Below are 14,113 nucleotides of genomic sequence, written 5' to 3' on the forward strand. Positions count from 1 at the left end.
CAAGGAGGCCATTATGAGAACAACCACCTCTTTTTATAATTGATTTTAAATGATCAGAGGATGAGACCTTATTATTTTGATCTGAATTTGCTGAATTCTGATGGTCTGTAGATTATATTATTAAATGTCCAATTATTTATAGATTTAGCCAGCACTTTTTCAGCTAAAAATAATTTATAGTTAGACTGCATTAAAGTCCAAATCTCTATCCAAAACCAAATTGTCTATCATTTAAAATTATTTTAGGTCACTAATATAGAATTTTAAGTATTTTTAAAATCAAATACTTTTTATAAACTATCTTTAACGCATCTGTTAAAAAAAGAAAAGAAAAGTGTTCTCCCAAGAGTTTGGTGTGAAACATTTATTTACATGGTGTGGCTGTAATAGCTAAATAGCTACATAATTATTTTCCTTGGCATTGAAATGCAATTTTTATGCCCACAGTGGGGAAAGTATTACATTGTGGGCAAAATGGTAAAAACATAAGGTTAGAAAGGTAAAATAGAAACACATGGGGAAAAAGTATCATTAAAGACACTATTTTGGTATGGAGAAATGTACAGAATGGTTTGGTCATTTCTAATCAGAACCCCAATAACTTGCCAAAAGTTCTCTCTAGCCAGAGACTGGGCCCATTTTTCTCAAATCTGTCTTTTTGTTGGCTAAGTCAGAAATGCTTTAAAATTCCTATGTGTAAATAGGTAACTACGCAGATTATATTTTAGGACAGATTAGCTGGGGTGAAAAATTAAATAATTAATGCCTCCACATTGGTGACCCGCTGGGTAGAAGGGGGAATATTCTGTGGTGAATCCTACAGAACGACTCCACATGCAGTGCTATTTGGCCTTGGCTTAGCATCTGCCTCAGATTTCCTGTGCTCCTGACTTTAATTCTGATGCAGCCCAGACCTTGACCTCTAAATTCCTATTCCTCATTGACAGGAGCTCTGATCCTAATTACAAAATACTCATTTTGTTTGATTTGGATTTAGCATTCTTTTTATCTTAAACCGAACTCTGATGCCTATCAATTCTGCACAATGGTTCAAAAGTATGTAATATTGGTCTTTAACTTCTATATGGACATTTCTGTGGGGCCCCCAAAATTGAAAGATAAGAGTATTAAAGAAAGGACAGTTTGCTCAATAGTTTATGTGGCTATTTATTTATTTTTAAGTAATTTCTACACCCAACATAGGGCTCAAACTCCGAACTCCGAGATCAAGAGTTGTATGCTCTACACCAAACTCTACACCAACTGACCCAGCCAGGTGCCCCTAATATAGAGTATTTTAGAGACCACTGCAAAATGAACTGGTAAATGACTCAGACACCGGTCTACAAAATCTTTGTAGCACTGAAGGCATGCTATCATTATACATGTATCTTCTAGCAAGGTCTATAGCTCTGTAAAATTAGACTCTTACTACCCTTCTGAAATCTTCCAAATACTCACTTCTCATGAATAAATACTCAAAAAGAAATTTAATAACATGGAAAGAAAACAAAGTTGAAATAATGTAAAGCATCTTTGTCATGAAAATGGCACTAAAGTAATAATGTGATAACATCACAAAGGATTTGGGGAAAAGAAAGATTTGACCAATTAATTTAGTGTGCCCCAAAAGATACAGAGACTCATTATTTTTAAACACATTATATCTATATAGGTATGTCACACTATAAATTTAAAGCATAGTGAATTTTAAAAATTATACCTGTGAAGTACATTTTATTTCACAGGGTACTTTCACAAATGATTATTTGTCCTTAATACAAACTCTATGAATAGAGAAACATCATCCTCATTTAAACTTTTCTTTGACCACCTCTTTTAAACTTTTCTTTGACCACCTCATTTCCAATGGCACTCATCTCATTTCACTTTGGCTGTCTTCCTCCAAAGTTCCATGAGATGGTGCTTACTATCACTCAGATCTACTCCTTTGTGGTAATACTACATTAGAATACCTCACTCAGGCAGCCCAGGTGGCTCAGCGGCTTGGCGCTGCCTTCAGCTCAGGGCTTGATCCTGGAGACCTTGGATCAAGTCCCACGTCAGGCTCCCTGCATGGAGCCTGCTTCTCCCTCTGCCTGTGTCTCTGCCTCTCTCTCTTTCTCTCTGTGTCTCTCATAAATAAATAAAATTGTAAAAAAAAGAAAAAAGAATACCTCACTCAGGGTCTACAATTTCCCACCCTCCCAGTTGATTCAATTGTCCCCATTATGCTTATTCTTTAACTTCATGGGAGTCTCTGGGTCCTCCTGTCCTTATCTTCACTCCCCTTTCCAGCTTACCTTGAATATCATCATTGAATGTACAATATCGGTTTTGGTATTTCTTGAGGAGACGAAAGGCATTTATATTGGCAAAATCTTCAAACTGAATAAGGCAATTCATCCCATACCTATGGGACAAAACATTCACATGAGAAGAGGTTCTTGAAATAACATATCAAAATAAAGCTCAAAAAAAAAATTCTATCTTGCTACTTACTATAAATATGTAATACAATGTCTGTTCAGCAAATATTCATTGTATACTTACTACAGAAAAAGTATTGTGTTGGCACTGTGAAATAATATAAAAATTACAAAAATATGGTCCCTACCATGAAAGAATTTAAAATTTATTAGAAACAAAAGTACTTTGAAATAAACGAAAAGTAACATAAAAGTGGTATAAACAAGGAATTATAGATGTTGAGAGGACAGATAACACTTCTGGCTGTGACACAGACCAAGCAATAAATGAACTGAGTTTTAAAGAATGGCTATGATTTAAAAAATAGAGATGTAGGTTTTTACACGCTAGGTAAAAACTAGAAGCAACATAATTGAGGTGAAAATTGAGAAAGAAAACAGTCTTTAAAAAATAGCAAGAAGCCCTATTTGGCTATCATGTGGTGATACATGTAAGGGTATACTAAAAGATAAGGTCAGAATTTTATATGAGAACCATTAAAATTCTGGGTTCTGGTTTTTACTCTACAGCAATGGCCAAACACTGAAGGGCTTTGAGCTTTGAAGTATATTGGACAGATATTTACTTCTGATATGAGCAGCTTGTCTCACCCTTTATTTGTATGATCATCCACCTACCTAACCTATCCAAGGCAAAAGAAATTAACATTTTTTTTAAGATTTTATTTATTTATTCATGAGAGACACAGAGAGAGAGGCAAGAGACAGTCAGAGGGAGAAGCAGGCTCCCCACAAGGAGCCTGATGCAAGATTTGATCCCAGAACCCTGTGATCATGACCTGGGCCAAAGCCAGACACTCAACCACTGAGCCACCCAGGTGCCTGAAATTAACATTATTGATAACCCAAGATTTTTTTAAAATTTTTTAAAAGATTTTATTTATTTATTCATGAGAGACACACACAGAGAGAGAGAGAGAGAGAGGCAGAGACATAGGCAGAGGGAGAAGCAGGCTCCATGCAGGGAGCCTGATGTGGGACTCAATCCCAAGTCTCCAGGATCACGCCCTGGGCCAAAGGCAGGAGCTAAACCGCTGAGCCATCAGGGATCCCCAATAACCCAAGATTTTAAGAGTTGCCAGAGAAAGCCATATCGCCATGAACATCCTTGCCACTACAGATTTATGGTCTCCAACCTAGGCTAGACTCCCACTGCTGCTCTATATGTGATTCTTCTCATTTTTTCTTCATCAGCTTCCATTTCCATCACACCCAATGGTTACTCCTAATGTTTCCCAATCCTTTTAAATCTTGACTTCTCTACTTGTCTCCTACATGTGCATATGGTTTTCCTACTCTAGCACATACTGTGCCATTAATCATTTACAGTATTCCTGCTTGTTTTTATAAAAAGAATTTTAAATTTTTAAAATTTTTTATTTATAGTTGCTGCCCTTGATGGTATGCTTCTTACAGTCTTCTCCACAAACATTTATTTAAATATTAATCAAAAATTTCTTCTGGTGAGAGCATCGATTTAGGAAATAATCTGTTATCTATTTATTATTTTATTATTTTATTTATTTTTATTTTATTTTAAAAAAAGATAATCAAAATTTCTGTTTTATATATTTGAGAGTCCATATAAATAACTGTAATTAAAATCATGAGCGTAATTAAAATTCTACTAGGATGCACACACCCATACACAGTAGTCAAGGAGAGAGTAGTAGGAAACATCAATGTTTAAGTGCTAAGGATGCTACAAAGGAGAAAGAAGAAATGATCACATGTTTAGGAGAAGGCACATAAAAGTATGACACCCCAGAAGTCTAGGGGACAGAATTTTAAGAAAAAGACAAATCATCCAACTATGCCAGCATTATTTATTTAATAGTCCATCATTTCCTCTCATCAACTGTAATCAGATACTATATTATGTTATATAGTAGATTTGCTTTCTGTGCTTTTCCTCTTTTATTCTATTGCTAGAAGCAACAAAATTTTTTTTTCACTTTCTAAGTAGTATGTATGTGTCTGTATACACTTGCTTATTCTTTACAACCACTCTATGATGCTGGCAGTATTATTACTCTTATCTTACATATGAGAAAACAGGCACACCATGTTGATACTTCCTGGTAATAACAGTCCAATAGTAATGATTAGTGTATTAATATCTTTATCCAGAAAAAAAAAGCTTCTGTTTTAATTACTATGGTTTTTAAATACCTTTAACATTTAGTAATATTTATCTCTCATCTTTCTCTTTATGTATTTGCTTGGCGGTGGCAGTGGTTTATTTTTTTTTAAAGATTTTATTTATTTATTTATTCATAGACACACAGAGAGAGTGACAGAGACACAGGCAGAGGAAGAAGCAGGCTCCATGCAGGGAGCCCGACGTGGGACTCGATCCCGGGTCCCCAGGATCACACCCCAGGCTTCAGGCGGCGCCCAACCGCTGCACCACCAGGGCTGCCCCATGTGGCAGTGGTTTAAAACGCAGACTTTAGATTCAGAGTTCCTGGGGTGTAATCTTGTCCTCCTCACTTATTCTGTATTCTTAACTGTCATGTGATTCTATATCTACACTAGAATAAGTGAGAATAATAACGGCATATTATCATAAATTTGTTATCAGAATTAAGTGATATGTATAAGCTCTCAGTGTGCAAAGACTGACGCACGACTGCCCTATAATCATGAAGTATTTTTCACCTAATACCAACAATAGAAGCCATAGACAGTGCTTTAAAGGTCAAACAGAAAATAACTGTCGTCCTAGGATAGTATGTCTACCAAAGCTACTCTTCGAAAGCAAGGTTGTAATGCAACTATACTTCTTTTAAAAAAATGAATGAAAATAATGTTTTTTATAAGTAGAGTTGAAACAAAGACATCTGCAGATAAATAAAAATCGAAAGACTTCAACTAAAGGAATCTTAAAAATGTATATTTCAGAAATAAAGAAAATAATCTCACTAAAAGTCTATGATAAAATTTAACAGTAAAAAATAACAGGGAATTTTTAACCCATAAAATAGTAAAGAGGCATAGGCCTAACAGAGTGAGGAGGTTGAGAAAATTTTCCTCAAACACCAACAATAAAGCAGAACTAATCCTTCAAAACCACTATTTCAGGGTTTGGAAATCAACTAACGGCAATGTTGCAAAACTTTTAAAGTAAAATGTGGGATTGGGTTCAAATCTTGAATGGAACATAAAATCTTTATGCTCCTTATATATATGATGCCATTCTAGCAAACTCTTTAGCTAGCCTTATTAAAAATTACTAAAATGTTTTTAAGAATGAGTAAAAGCATTTCTATAGTTATAAATTACTACTTTTCTTTACAACCTTAGCAAAGAAGGAGAATCTGTGGTAGCAACCGATCACCCCAAACACAATCATCTGGTGCTTGGAATGGCTCCTTTCCTACTTCTCTGGTTTCCATACAGGCCTTTAGAGAGTAAAGGCTGTGTGCTTTCAGACAGCACCCTCATACAGTTTGCTCCTGATGTGTCATGTACTGATGATGGTCTAGCAGCATTAGACGATCTGTCATTATGTTCAGAAGCAGCAGAACTGTGTGGTTTCAGTATATGAGGACGAATCAGAGCCTTCTCAGTTCTATTTCCGGATCTACTACTTACTCGGGTCTTGTGGTTTTGGACTTGTTACAATTTCTCTGTGGTTAAAATGAAATCCCCACAGTACGGTTTGCCTTCAGTGTTTAGGACACAATGTGGTCAGGCTACACGTTTATAATATTTTCTAAGTAAAATCTAGGAATAGCCAGCCACAGGTACTAAAATGCTACACAAGATACTTTATCATTTACAAAAGTTTATTTTAGAATTGTTCCCTGGAGAATATTGTATATCTGTTTTAATTTCACAACTTTTCTCTACCTGGTAGTTAACTCTGATTTGATTCTTAAAGATTTAGAGAGAGGCATCCTGGATTCATTTTGTGATACAGCATCCTGTATCATATAATAAAAAAAAATGTAACAGATATTTTGTTCCACACTGAACCAGCCTTGTCACTATGAAATTATAAGTAGTAGAACACAAGGATGTTACCAATTCAATTCTACATAACTATGAAAAGAACCTACTATTTCATGATCAAAATAACACATAAAACAGTGGGTGTAAATGGTTTTAAAAGTTAACAGAAATACCACCCATAAAATTAGCCTGTGAAAACTGCAAATTTTATCTTGTGGCATTGTTAAACCACAGAAAACCTCATTACAGTGACTAATCACTACATCCAGCACTTCGTGGGTGCCAGGCGCTGTGCTCCACTCTTTATATGGATGTTGTCATTTAATTCTCTCAATAACCCAACAAGGAAGGTAGTTATTACCCATTTTACAGATGAAGAAATTGAAGCTCAGAGAGATTAAGGGCCATAGCTGAGTGCATACTGTTAATGAGTGGTAGGGTCTGGAATGAACCGCAGGGCCCACCATTTTAAGTACTATATATATACCGGGTCCCAAGAGCACCACTGCCATAACCAAGTCAATGAAGTGAACAATATATTTACAAATAAAATGATTGAATTGATCAAATAAAAGAGTTGTAATTTTATAAAACTAGCAAGATAGCATTTGTATGTATTCAATACCCTAGGTATTTTTATTATAGAAAATATATAAACAGGTAATTAGTGAAAACAATTAGTCTTTCTTTGATTATAAATTCACTGTAACCAGGTCAACCAAGCGCATTTTTATTTTCCCTAAGAGATACAGTAAAATGTGGTTCTTTTAGGATTTATTGCATATATGGCACTATGCAGTATTTGAGATCCAGAGCCCTTTAGTCCTGATGGGTTCCTCAAAGATAATTTATTACAAATTACTCATTCTTAATAATGTAACTGGAGTCTGAGGATGCTTGAAGAATTTGGCAGTAATAGGACACATGGATCTGGTGTTTAAAATGCTTACAGTCTCATTGAGAAGATAAAGGATACAAGCAAAAATTTAGAGGTTCTGGTTAAAAGGAAAATCAAAGGTTCAAAAGAGATCAACTATAGGATTTAGGGAAGACAACATGAATTCGAGGAGGCTTCAGCTGGGCCCATGAGTAGAATTCTAGGATAGGTAATTTGAAGTTCAGTGAGGTTCCCTCTGGCCAAGAATCATCCGAGTTTTATTTTCCTTGTAGGTAAGAACTAAGAACAGAAAATTGTCCACTCCCTTGTTAGTTCATTGTAATATAGCCCCACTTCCTACTACCTTACATCTGTGTCATTGTGTAACATTTAAGTATTCTTCTCATTTCTCTTATCATCCCTTCTATTATATTTTGTTGACACTTCTTAATTATTCTCTGTGAGAGTGGAGACTATAAAGATCCAGCAGTAATCATCCATTCTTTCATTCTTTTCCCCTCTGTCTGTAATCCTCCCCTTATCAAGTTCACTTATCCTAAGGGATTTATCAGTCATCTTTATTTTTTTTTTAAAGATTTTACTTATTTATTCATGACAGAGTGGGGGAGAGAGAGAGAGAAGCAGGCTCCGTACAGGGAGCCAGACGTGGGACTCAATCCCGGGTCTCCAGGATCACACCCCGGGCTGAAGGTGGCACTAAACCACTGGGCCATCGGGGGCTGCCCCATCAGTCATCTTTAGACAGATGACTTCTAAATCTCTCTCTCTGTTGCTGATCTTTCAAAGAATCTCCAACTCTCTGTTGTCAAAATGATAGTAAAAAAGACTTGGAGAAATGCTATATTATGGATCTTTTTTCTTTAAATGAGAAAGAAATGTTGAAGATAGTGTTGTTATATATTGTCAACCATTCCTTTTCTTTAAAGATTTTATTTATTTGAGAGAGAGAAAGAGAGTACAAGAGAGAGGGAGAGGCAGATAAAGAGGGAGAAGCAGACTCCCCACTGAACAAGGAGCCTAATGTGGGGCTCGATCCCAGGATCTTGGGGTCATGACTTGGGAAGAAGGCAGACCAACTTGGCTTAACCAACTGAGCCATCCAGGTGCCCTTGTTAACAATTCTTACTCTAAAATGAGTTTCTGTGAAATTTTCTATAGTATCAAAAAAATTACAATTCAATTATCAAGGACAACCAAGAATCACAAGCAAAATGGAGTCATTTTGTTTAGGTGTTGACTACTAAAAAAAAAAAAAACAAAAACAAAAACAAAAAACAGCAGTTTGTGAGATTTTAAGTTCCTTAAAATTCAACAAATTCCAAAGCTGCATTTATAACTATAATTTCCACTTGGTATATGTTACTGAAAAGTATTTTAAAAGTTACTTCTTGCCTCCAAAATCAGTAAACTCTTATCCTTTATGCTTTTAATTTAACATATAAATACAAAGCTCCTAAAAATTCTAAGCTTTTTCCCTACAAAACTGATTGCTCAAACTTTCCCTATTTCTATCATTGGCGCCACCAATGCCAAAGCACTAAAAGCATTTTCTAATTTGCCTTTCCCCTCACATCCCGGGGTCAAGTTCTGTTGTGCCTTCTTCTTTCTTTCATATTCATTGTTCCACCTTCTGTTCTAAGGGCTTCAATTCAAGTTCAGGCTCTTTGGGCCACAGGATCACAACAGTACTACAATCTCTTGATTAGTCTCCTTGCTTTTGTTTTCTTTCCCATGGAAATCATTTACACGCTAAAAAAAAGTCTTGTCATGGTATTTTAAATAGGTACTATGTGATGAGATCTTGTCTAAGTTTATTATCTCTGCTATTCTCAAAAGGAAACTTTATCCTTCTTTCCTTCCCTTATTTACTCATCTATCAAATAACACACTGAGGGCAACGAGGGGTCAGGAATACTCTAAGTGCTGTTGACACATTCCTGCCCTCACAGAGTTTATAATCTTGTGGAGAATACAGTAAATAGGAGATTACAACACAGTGTGATAAAAAGTATAATAGGGGATATTTAGGGTGCCAAAATGCAGAGCAGGGGCACCTACCTAAAATTAAGGAGATTAGGAGAGGCTTTCCAGAGGAAGCTAAGGCCTGAAGGATTAGTAGGAACTTGCCAAGTTAAGAGGATGGGGAAGAATTTTCAAGGCAGAGAGAACCTACTCATAGGCCCTGAGTTAAAATAAATCAATGTTATGTTCTAGGAACTGAAATCAATTAAATATGATTGAATCACAGTGTTTATAGGGAGAGACAAGAATGAAGACTAGAGAGGTAAACCAGGTCAGATTATGAAGGGCCTCTAACCTGTGTTGGGGGTTTATGCTTGACCCTGAGTGGGACATTACACAGGAGCACAACATGATCATTTCCACTTTAGACTGACTCACTTTGCACAGTCAAGATAAAGAATGGCTATCAGAAGGGCAGAACTAGAGCAGGAAGCTTACTTAGGAGGCTGCTGCAAAAACCCAGCCACGCACTTGGAAACAAGAACAGGACAAAGACAAGCAGACGGATTTGAGAAATATTTATGAATTAACAGTATCAGGTGAAGAGAAGCAGATGATGAGAAAAAAGAAATGAAGAATGAATTCCAAGTTTATAGTTTGGTAACCTGGCAAAGGATAGCTTATATTTTTTAAAAAGTAGAAAACCTCAGGAGAAGCAGGTTTGATAAAGAAGATCAGTTCAGCTTTGGATAGGCTGTGTTCCAGCAACTAGAGATATGTAAGCAACGGAAGTTGTCAGGAGACATTAAGATGTATGACTTTAGTATTTTAGAGTTTGAACAGCTGCAGGGAAAGATAAGGCCCATGAGAGGGTGTCTCAAGTGATGTAGCAGTAAAGGCCATTAGACATGAAGAACTTAAGAACAAGAAAAGCCAACATACAAGAAAGGTCACTGACATGAAAGTTAAACGGGGCTGAGAACAAGACTGAAAATGGGTGAGAATTGGGGGAGAGTAGTTTAAACTGGGAGAAGATAGAGAGATGATAAACCTAATTGACATAAACCTCAAAGAAGCATGTGTGTGTGTGGGGGGGGGGGTTAAATGAGGATGGAGGGCTCATAGTCTGAAAGAGACAGAGGAGAGAAGATATTGATCTCATCTCCCAATCCTAAAATGTTGTGTGGACCAATAAGCATCACTGAAAGTGCTACATGAAAAATGGGAGTCTCAAATGAGAGCCATGTTGCCATGAAGCAAGAATGTAAAGGGAACATCTACAGAGGAAGTGAGGACATAAGGAAGTCTTTTATTAAAAAGACAAGAAAAAAGTTTCAGAGGGAGAAGAGTGTTGGGAGTTTGGTTTAGTAGACATGAAACACAAAGCATGAAGTATGGAAAAGCATGAAGTATGTGAAAGAATATATGGAACTAGATAAATGACGTGTTAGTTTTACATAGTAACAATTCACATTTTAATAGACATGAAGCAGGTTTGCTAAGAATTGTGTCTAGAGGTCACTTGATGGACTACAAAGGTAAAATGTAGAGAGATGGGCATATGGGAAGGGTAGGTTGCATCCTGGGCTCTCAGTTGGAGGGCAGCACCCATATAGGCTGAAATGCTCAGGGCAATGATCTGTGCATATCTACATATCTACATAGCACTGTTTTGTGACCTTCCACTTCTAGTCTGTGTCATTTCTCTTGCCAGAGTGCCTTCATATAAAGGACTTAGAAAATGTTTTTATAAACCCCATCTGCAAATTTACCATAGAGAATTAAAGGTCTCCTCAATGCAAATTTCGGTAAATACCTTATCCCAAACCTCAATCATGTCATTTACTTCTACAGTTTGAATCACTAAATCTGTCTATGTCTCCTTCTCAATTTAGTCTAAATCAAACTGTTTATTTCTAAAAGCCAACAACTTCCACAAAACACTAGGAATCAAGTTTTGAGCAGCAAGAGAATTATATGTTATTTTGCTGAAGGTTATTAGAGTCATAAGATTTTCAAACTAGAAAGATCCTTAGACACCATGTAGCAACAAGTAATGCCCAGGAATGTCAAATAACACCCAGGATCACAGGAACAGACATACCTGTGAGTACTGGGCCTAAGAGAAAAGACAGAAAAATCAAGTACTTGGTACTTAGGATGCTAGTAGATAGTAAAATTCACTAAAATTCTAGTAAATCTACTAAAATCAGTTCCATTGTTTTAAAGTTCTTTCTTGTAGGTTATCTTCCTCCCTAATTCTTAACCAGCAATAATCGATTTGAACAAATATTTTGTAAAATAAGAACTAGATCCAAATATTGACTTGGATCAACAGTCTCATTTTTACTATTCCCAAGAATCAGTATCAGCTTCAAAGGGTTTTAGTTAAAATGTCATCATTATGATATTTAAAAGAATTTCTATAGGTTCTAACGATAATCTTCAAAGAGGCATTCCAAAAGTACTGTGAATATTAACAGTAATTATTGTACAGTGTTCCAGGGTATTACTTGGAGAGAGAGAACCCTCATTTGGATTTAGCTTTGTTTAAAAAAAATAAATAAATCACATTATTCTATAATGAAACCTCAAAATCAAAGTAAAAATGAAAGAATTTTTTGCATGTGTAATTCCTTAAAAACACTGAAAGACGATACACATTCTTGTGCCACTGAATAGCAGAAATCTATGCATATTATTCAAGACAAATCTGAGAACTCTACATTTAGAAATAGCTGAAGGCACAAATCCAATGTAAATTACAAGTCTGGCTTCTTTGGCACAATCATCTGGATTAATGTCAAAGTTTGAACACTAACCATCTTCATAACTAGAGCCCACCTACCAATAATGTGTCCTGAAGCTATGTGTCTATAATTCCATATTAGTGGCATTTCTTATGGGAGTATTATTGCCTAATACCAATAAAAATACCAAAATATCATGTTCCCTGCTTTATTAATAAGCTCTTTTCTTCCCTGGGGGCCTTAAGAACTAAGCCAGCATATGTTCCAGTGGTACTGAAGGTCTTTTAAACCCAAACTGGTTTAAAACTATTTCTATTGGCATCTGTATGGGTACATTTATCTGCATGTCAATGACTTTTTCTCTTTTAAAATACCTTAATAGTTGGTTGAATTGATGCAATCCAATATACAAAAATTAGATTTCTATTATAGAATTCCTACTTAGTTTTGAACAATTCTTAGGAATAAAATATAATCTAGTGCTAAGAACTGTTTAACTTTGTTTTGCATTAAACCATTTTTAAATGACCATACTTTTTTGAGTTAACAAGTACACTTACATTTAAGTTTAAATTTTCAAAAATGCAACTCTTTGACAAACTGACATATTTTCAAAATCTGATTAACAAAGCTATCTTTGTGTTAGAAGGGTAATTTTAGGTAATTTACTGAGTTTACTATAGGGGTGTGTGGAAGTATAATTTAAGATTTGTAAACTACTAATTTTATTCTGGTATCACTGAGAAATATAAGCCAAGACAAGTAATTTCTGTGCCTAAAATAGTACTTATTGAAAGGAACATTTAAAATGGAGTTAATAATCCAAGGGGCTTAGAATGTAACTACTTGGGTTTAAGTTTTGCCTTTTCACTTATAAACTGAATCTTTTAAGTCAAATTCTCAGTCTTTCCACTACCTGTCTTAGAACTTCTTTGTTGGCAATTCTAAATCTATAAAAAGAATTAGAAAAATATCAAATTAACAATTCAGGCCACCTACTAGTACATAAAATATTCAGTTTTTGAAAAAAATTGGACTTTGTTACCAATCTGATTCATGAAAGTGAGAAAATAAAAATCTGACAATTTTGCTCTCATTTATTTCTTGTCTTTTTTGATATTAGCCATCCTGACTAATGTGAAGTGAAATGTGAAGTGGTATCTCACTGTAGTTTTGATTTGCATTTCCCTGATCATGAGTGATACTGTTGAGCATCTTTCCGTGTGTCTTTTGGCCATCTGTTTGTCTTCTTTGGAAAAATATCTATTCAGGTCTCTGCCCATTTTTTTAATAGAATTTTTTGCTATTTTGGTGTTCAGTTGTAGAAGTTCTTTATATATTTTGGATATTAACTCCTTCTCAAATGTATCATTTGCAAATATCCCTCCCATTCAATAGGTTGCTGTTTTGTTTTGTTGATTTCCTTTGCCATACGAAACTTTTTTTTTTTTAATTTTGGTGTAGTCCAATCATTTATTTTTCTTTATTTCCCTTGCCTCAGGAGACATATCCATAAATAAGGCCAATGTCCAAGAAACTACAGCCTATGTTTTCTTTTAGGAGTTTTATGGTTTCAAGTCTCATATTTAGGTCATTAATCCATTTATTTAAAAGACTTTATTTATCTATTAGAGAGAGAGAGCGAGCAAGCTTGAGATGGGAGTAGGAGAGGAGGGAGAGGGACAAAGAGAAACAGACTCATTGTGCTGAGCACAGAGCACAGAGTCCGACATGGGGCTCCATCACAGGACCCGGAGATCATGACCTGAGCTGAAGTCAGACACTTAACCTACTGAGTAACCCAAGTGCCCCATCTTTAATTCACTTTGAGTTAATTTATGGTATAAGAAAGTGGTCCAGGGATGCAAGGGTGGCTCAGTGGTTGAGTGTCTGCCTTCAGCTCAGGACATGATCCTGGAGTCTTGGGATTGAGTCCCACATCGGGCTCCTTGCATGGAGCCTGCTTCTCCCTCTGCCTATGTCTCTGCCCCTCCCCCTCTCTGTCTCTCATGAATAAATAAATAAAATCTTAAAAAAAAAAAGTAGTCCAATTTTGC

At 35.7% G+C, this 14,113-nt stretch overlaps 1 protein-coding gene across 3 annotated transcripts in view; it reads right to left on the reverse strand.

Moving 5' to 3' along the window:
- The window catches only part of ME1 (malic enzyme 1), a 196,137-nt gene that overhangs the window by 44,264 nt on the left and 137,760 nt on the right, over nt 1-14,113 (reverse strand). For all 3 annotated transcript variants that reach the window (XM_025444662.3, XM_049092303.1, XM_049092302.1), the window contains exon 7: nt 2,304-2,413. In XM_025444662.3, coding sequence (XP_025300447.3) covers nt 2,304-2,413 — 110 coding nt within the window. The remainder of the gene's footprint in view (nt 1-2,303; nt 2,414-14,113) is intronic.

Source organism: Canis lupus, chromosome 12 (genome assembly GCF_003254725.2).
Source record: "Canis lupus dingo isolate Sandy chromosome 12, ASM325472v2, whole genome shotgun sequence".
Lineage (NCBI taxonomy): Eukaryota > Metazoa > Chordata > Mammalia > Carnivora > Canidae > Canis > Canis lupus.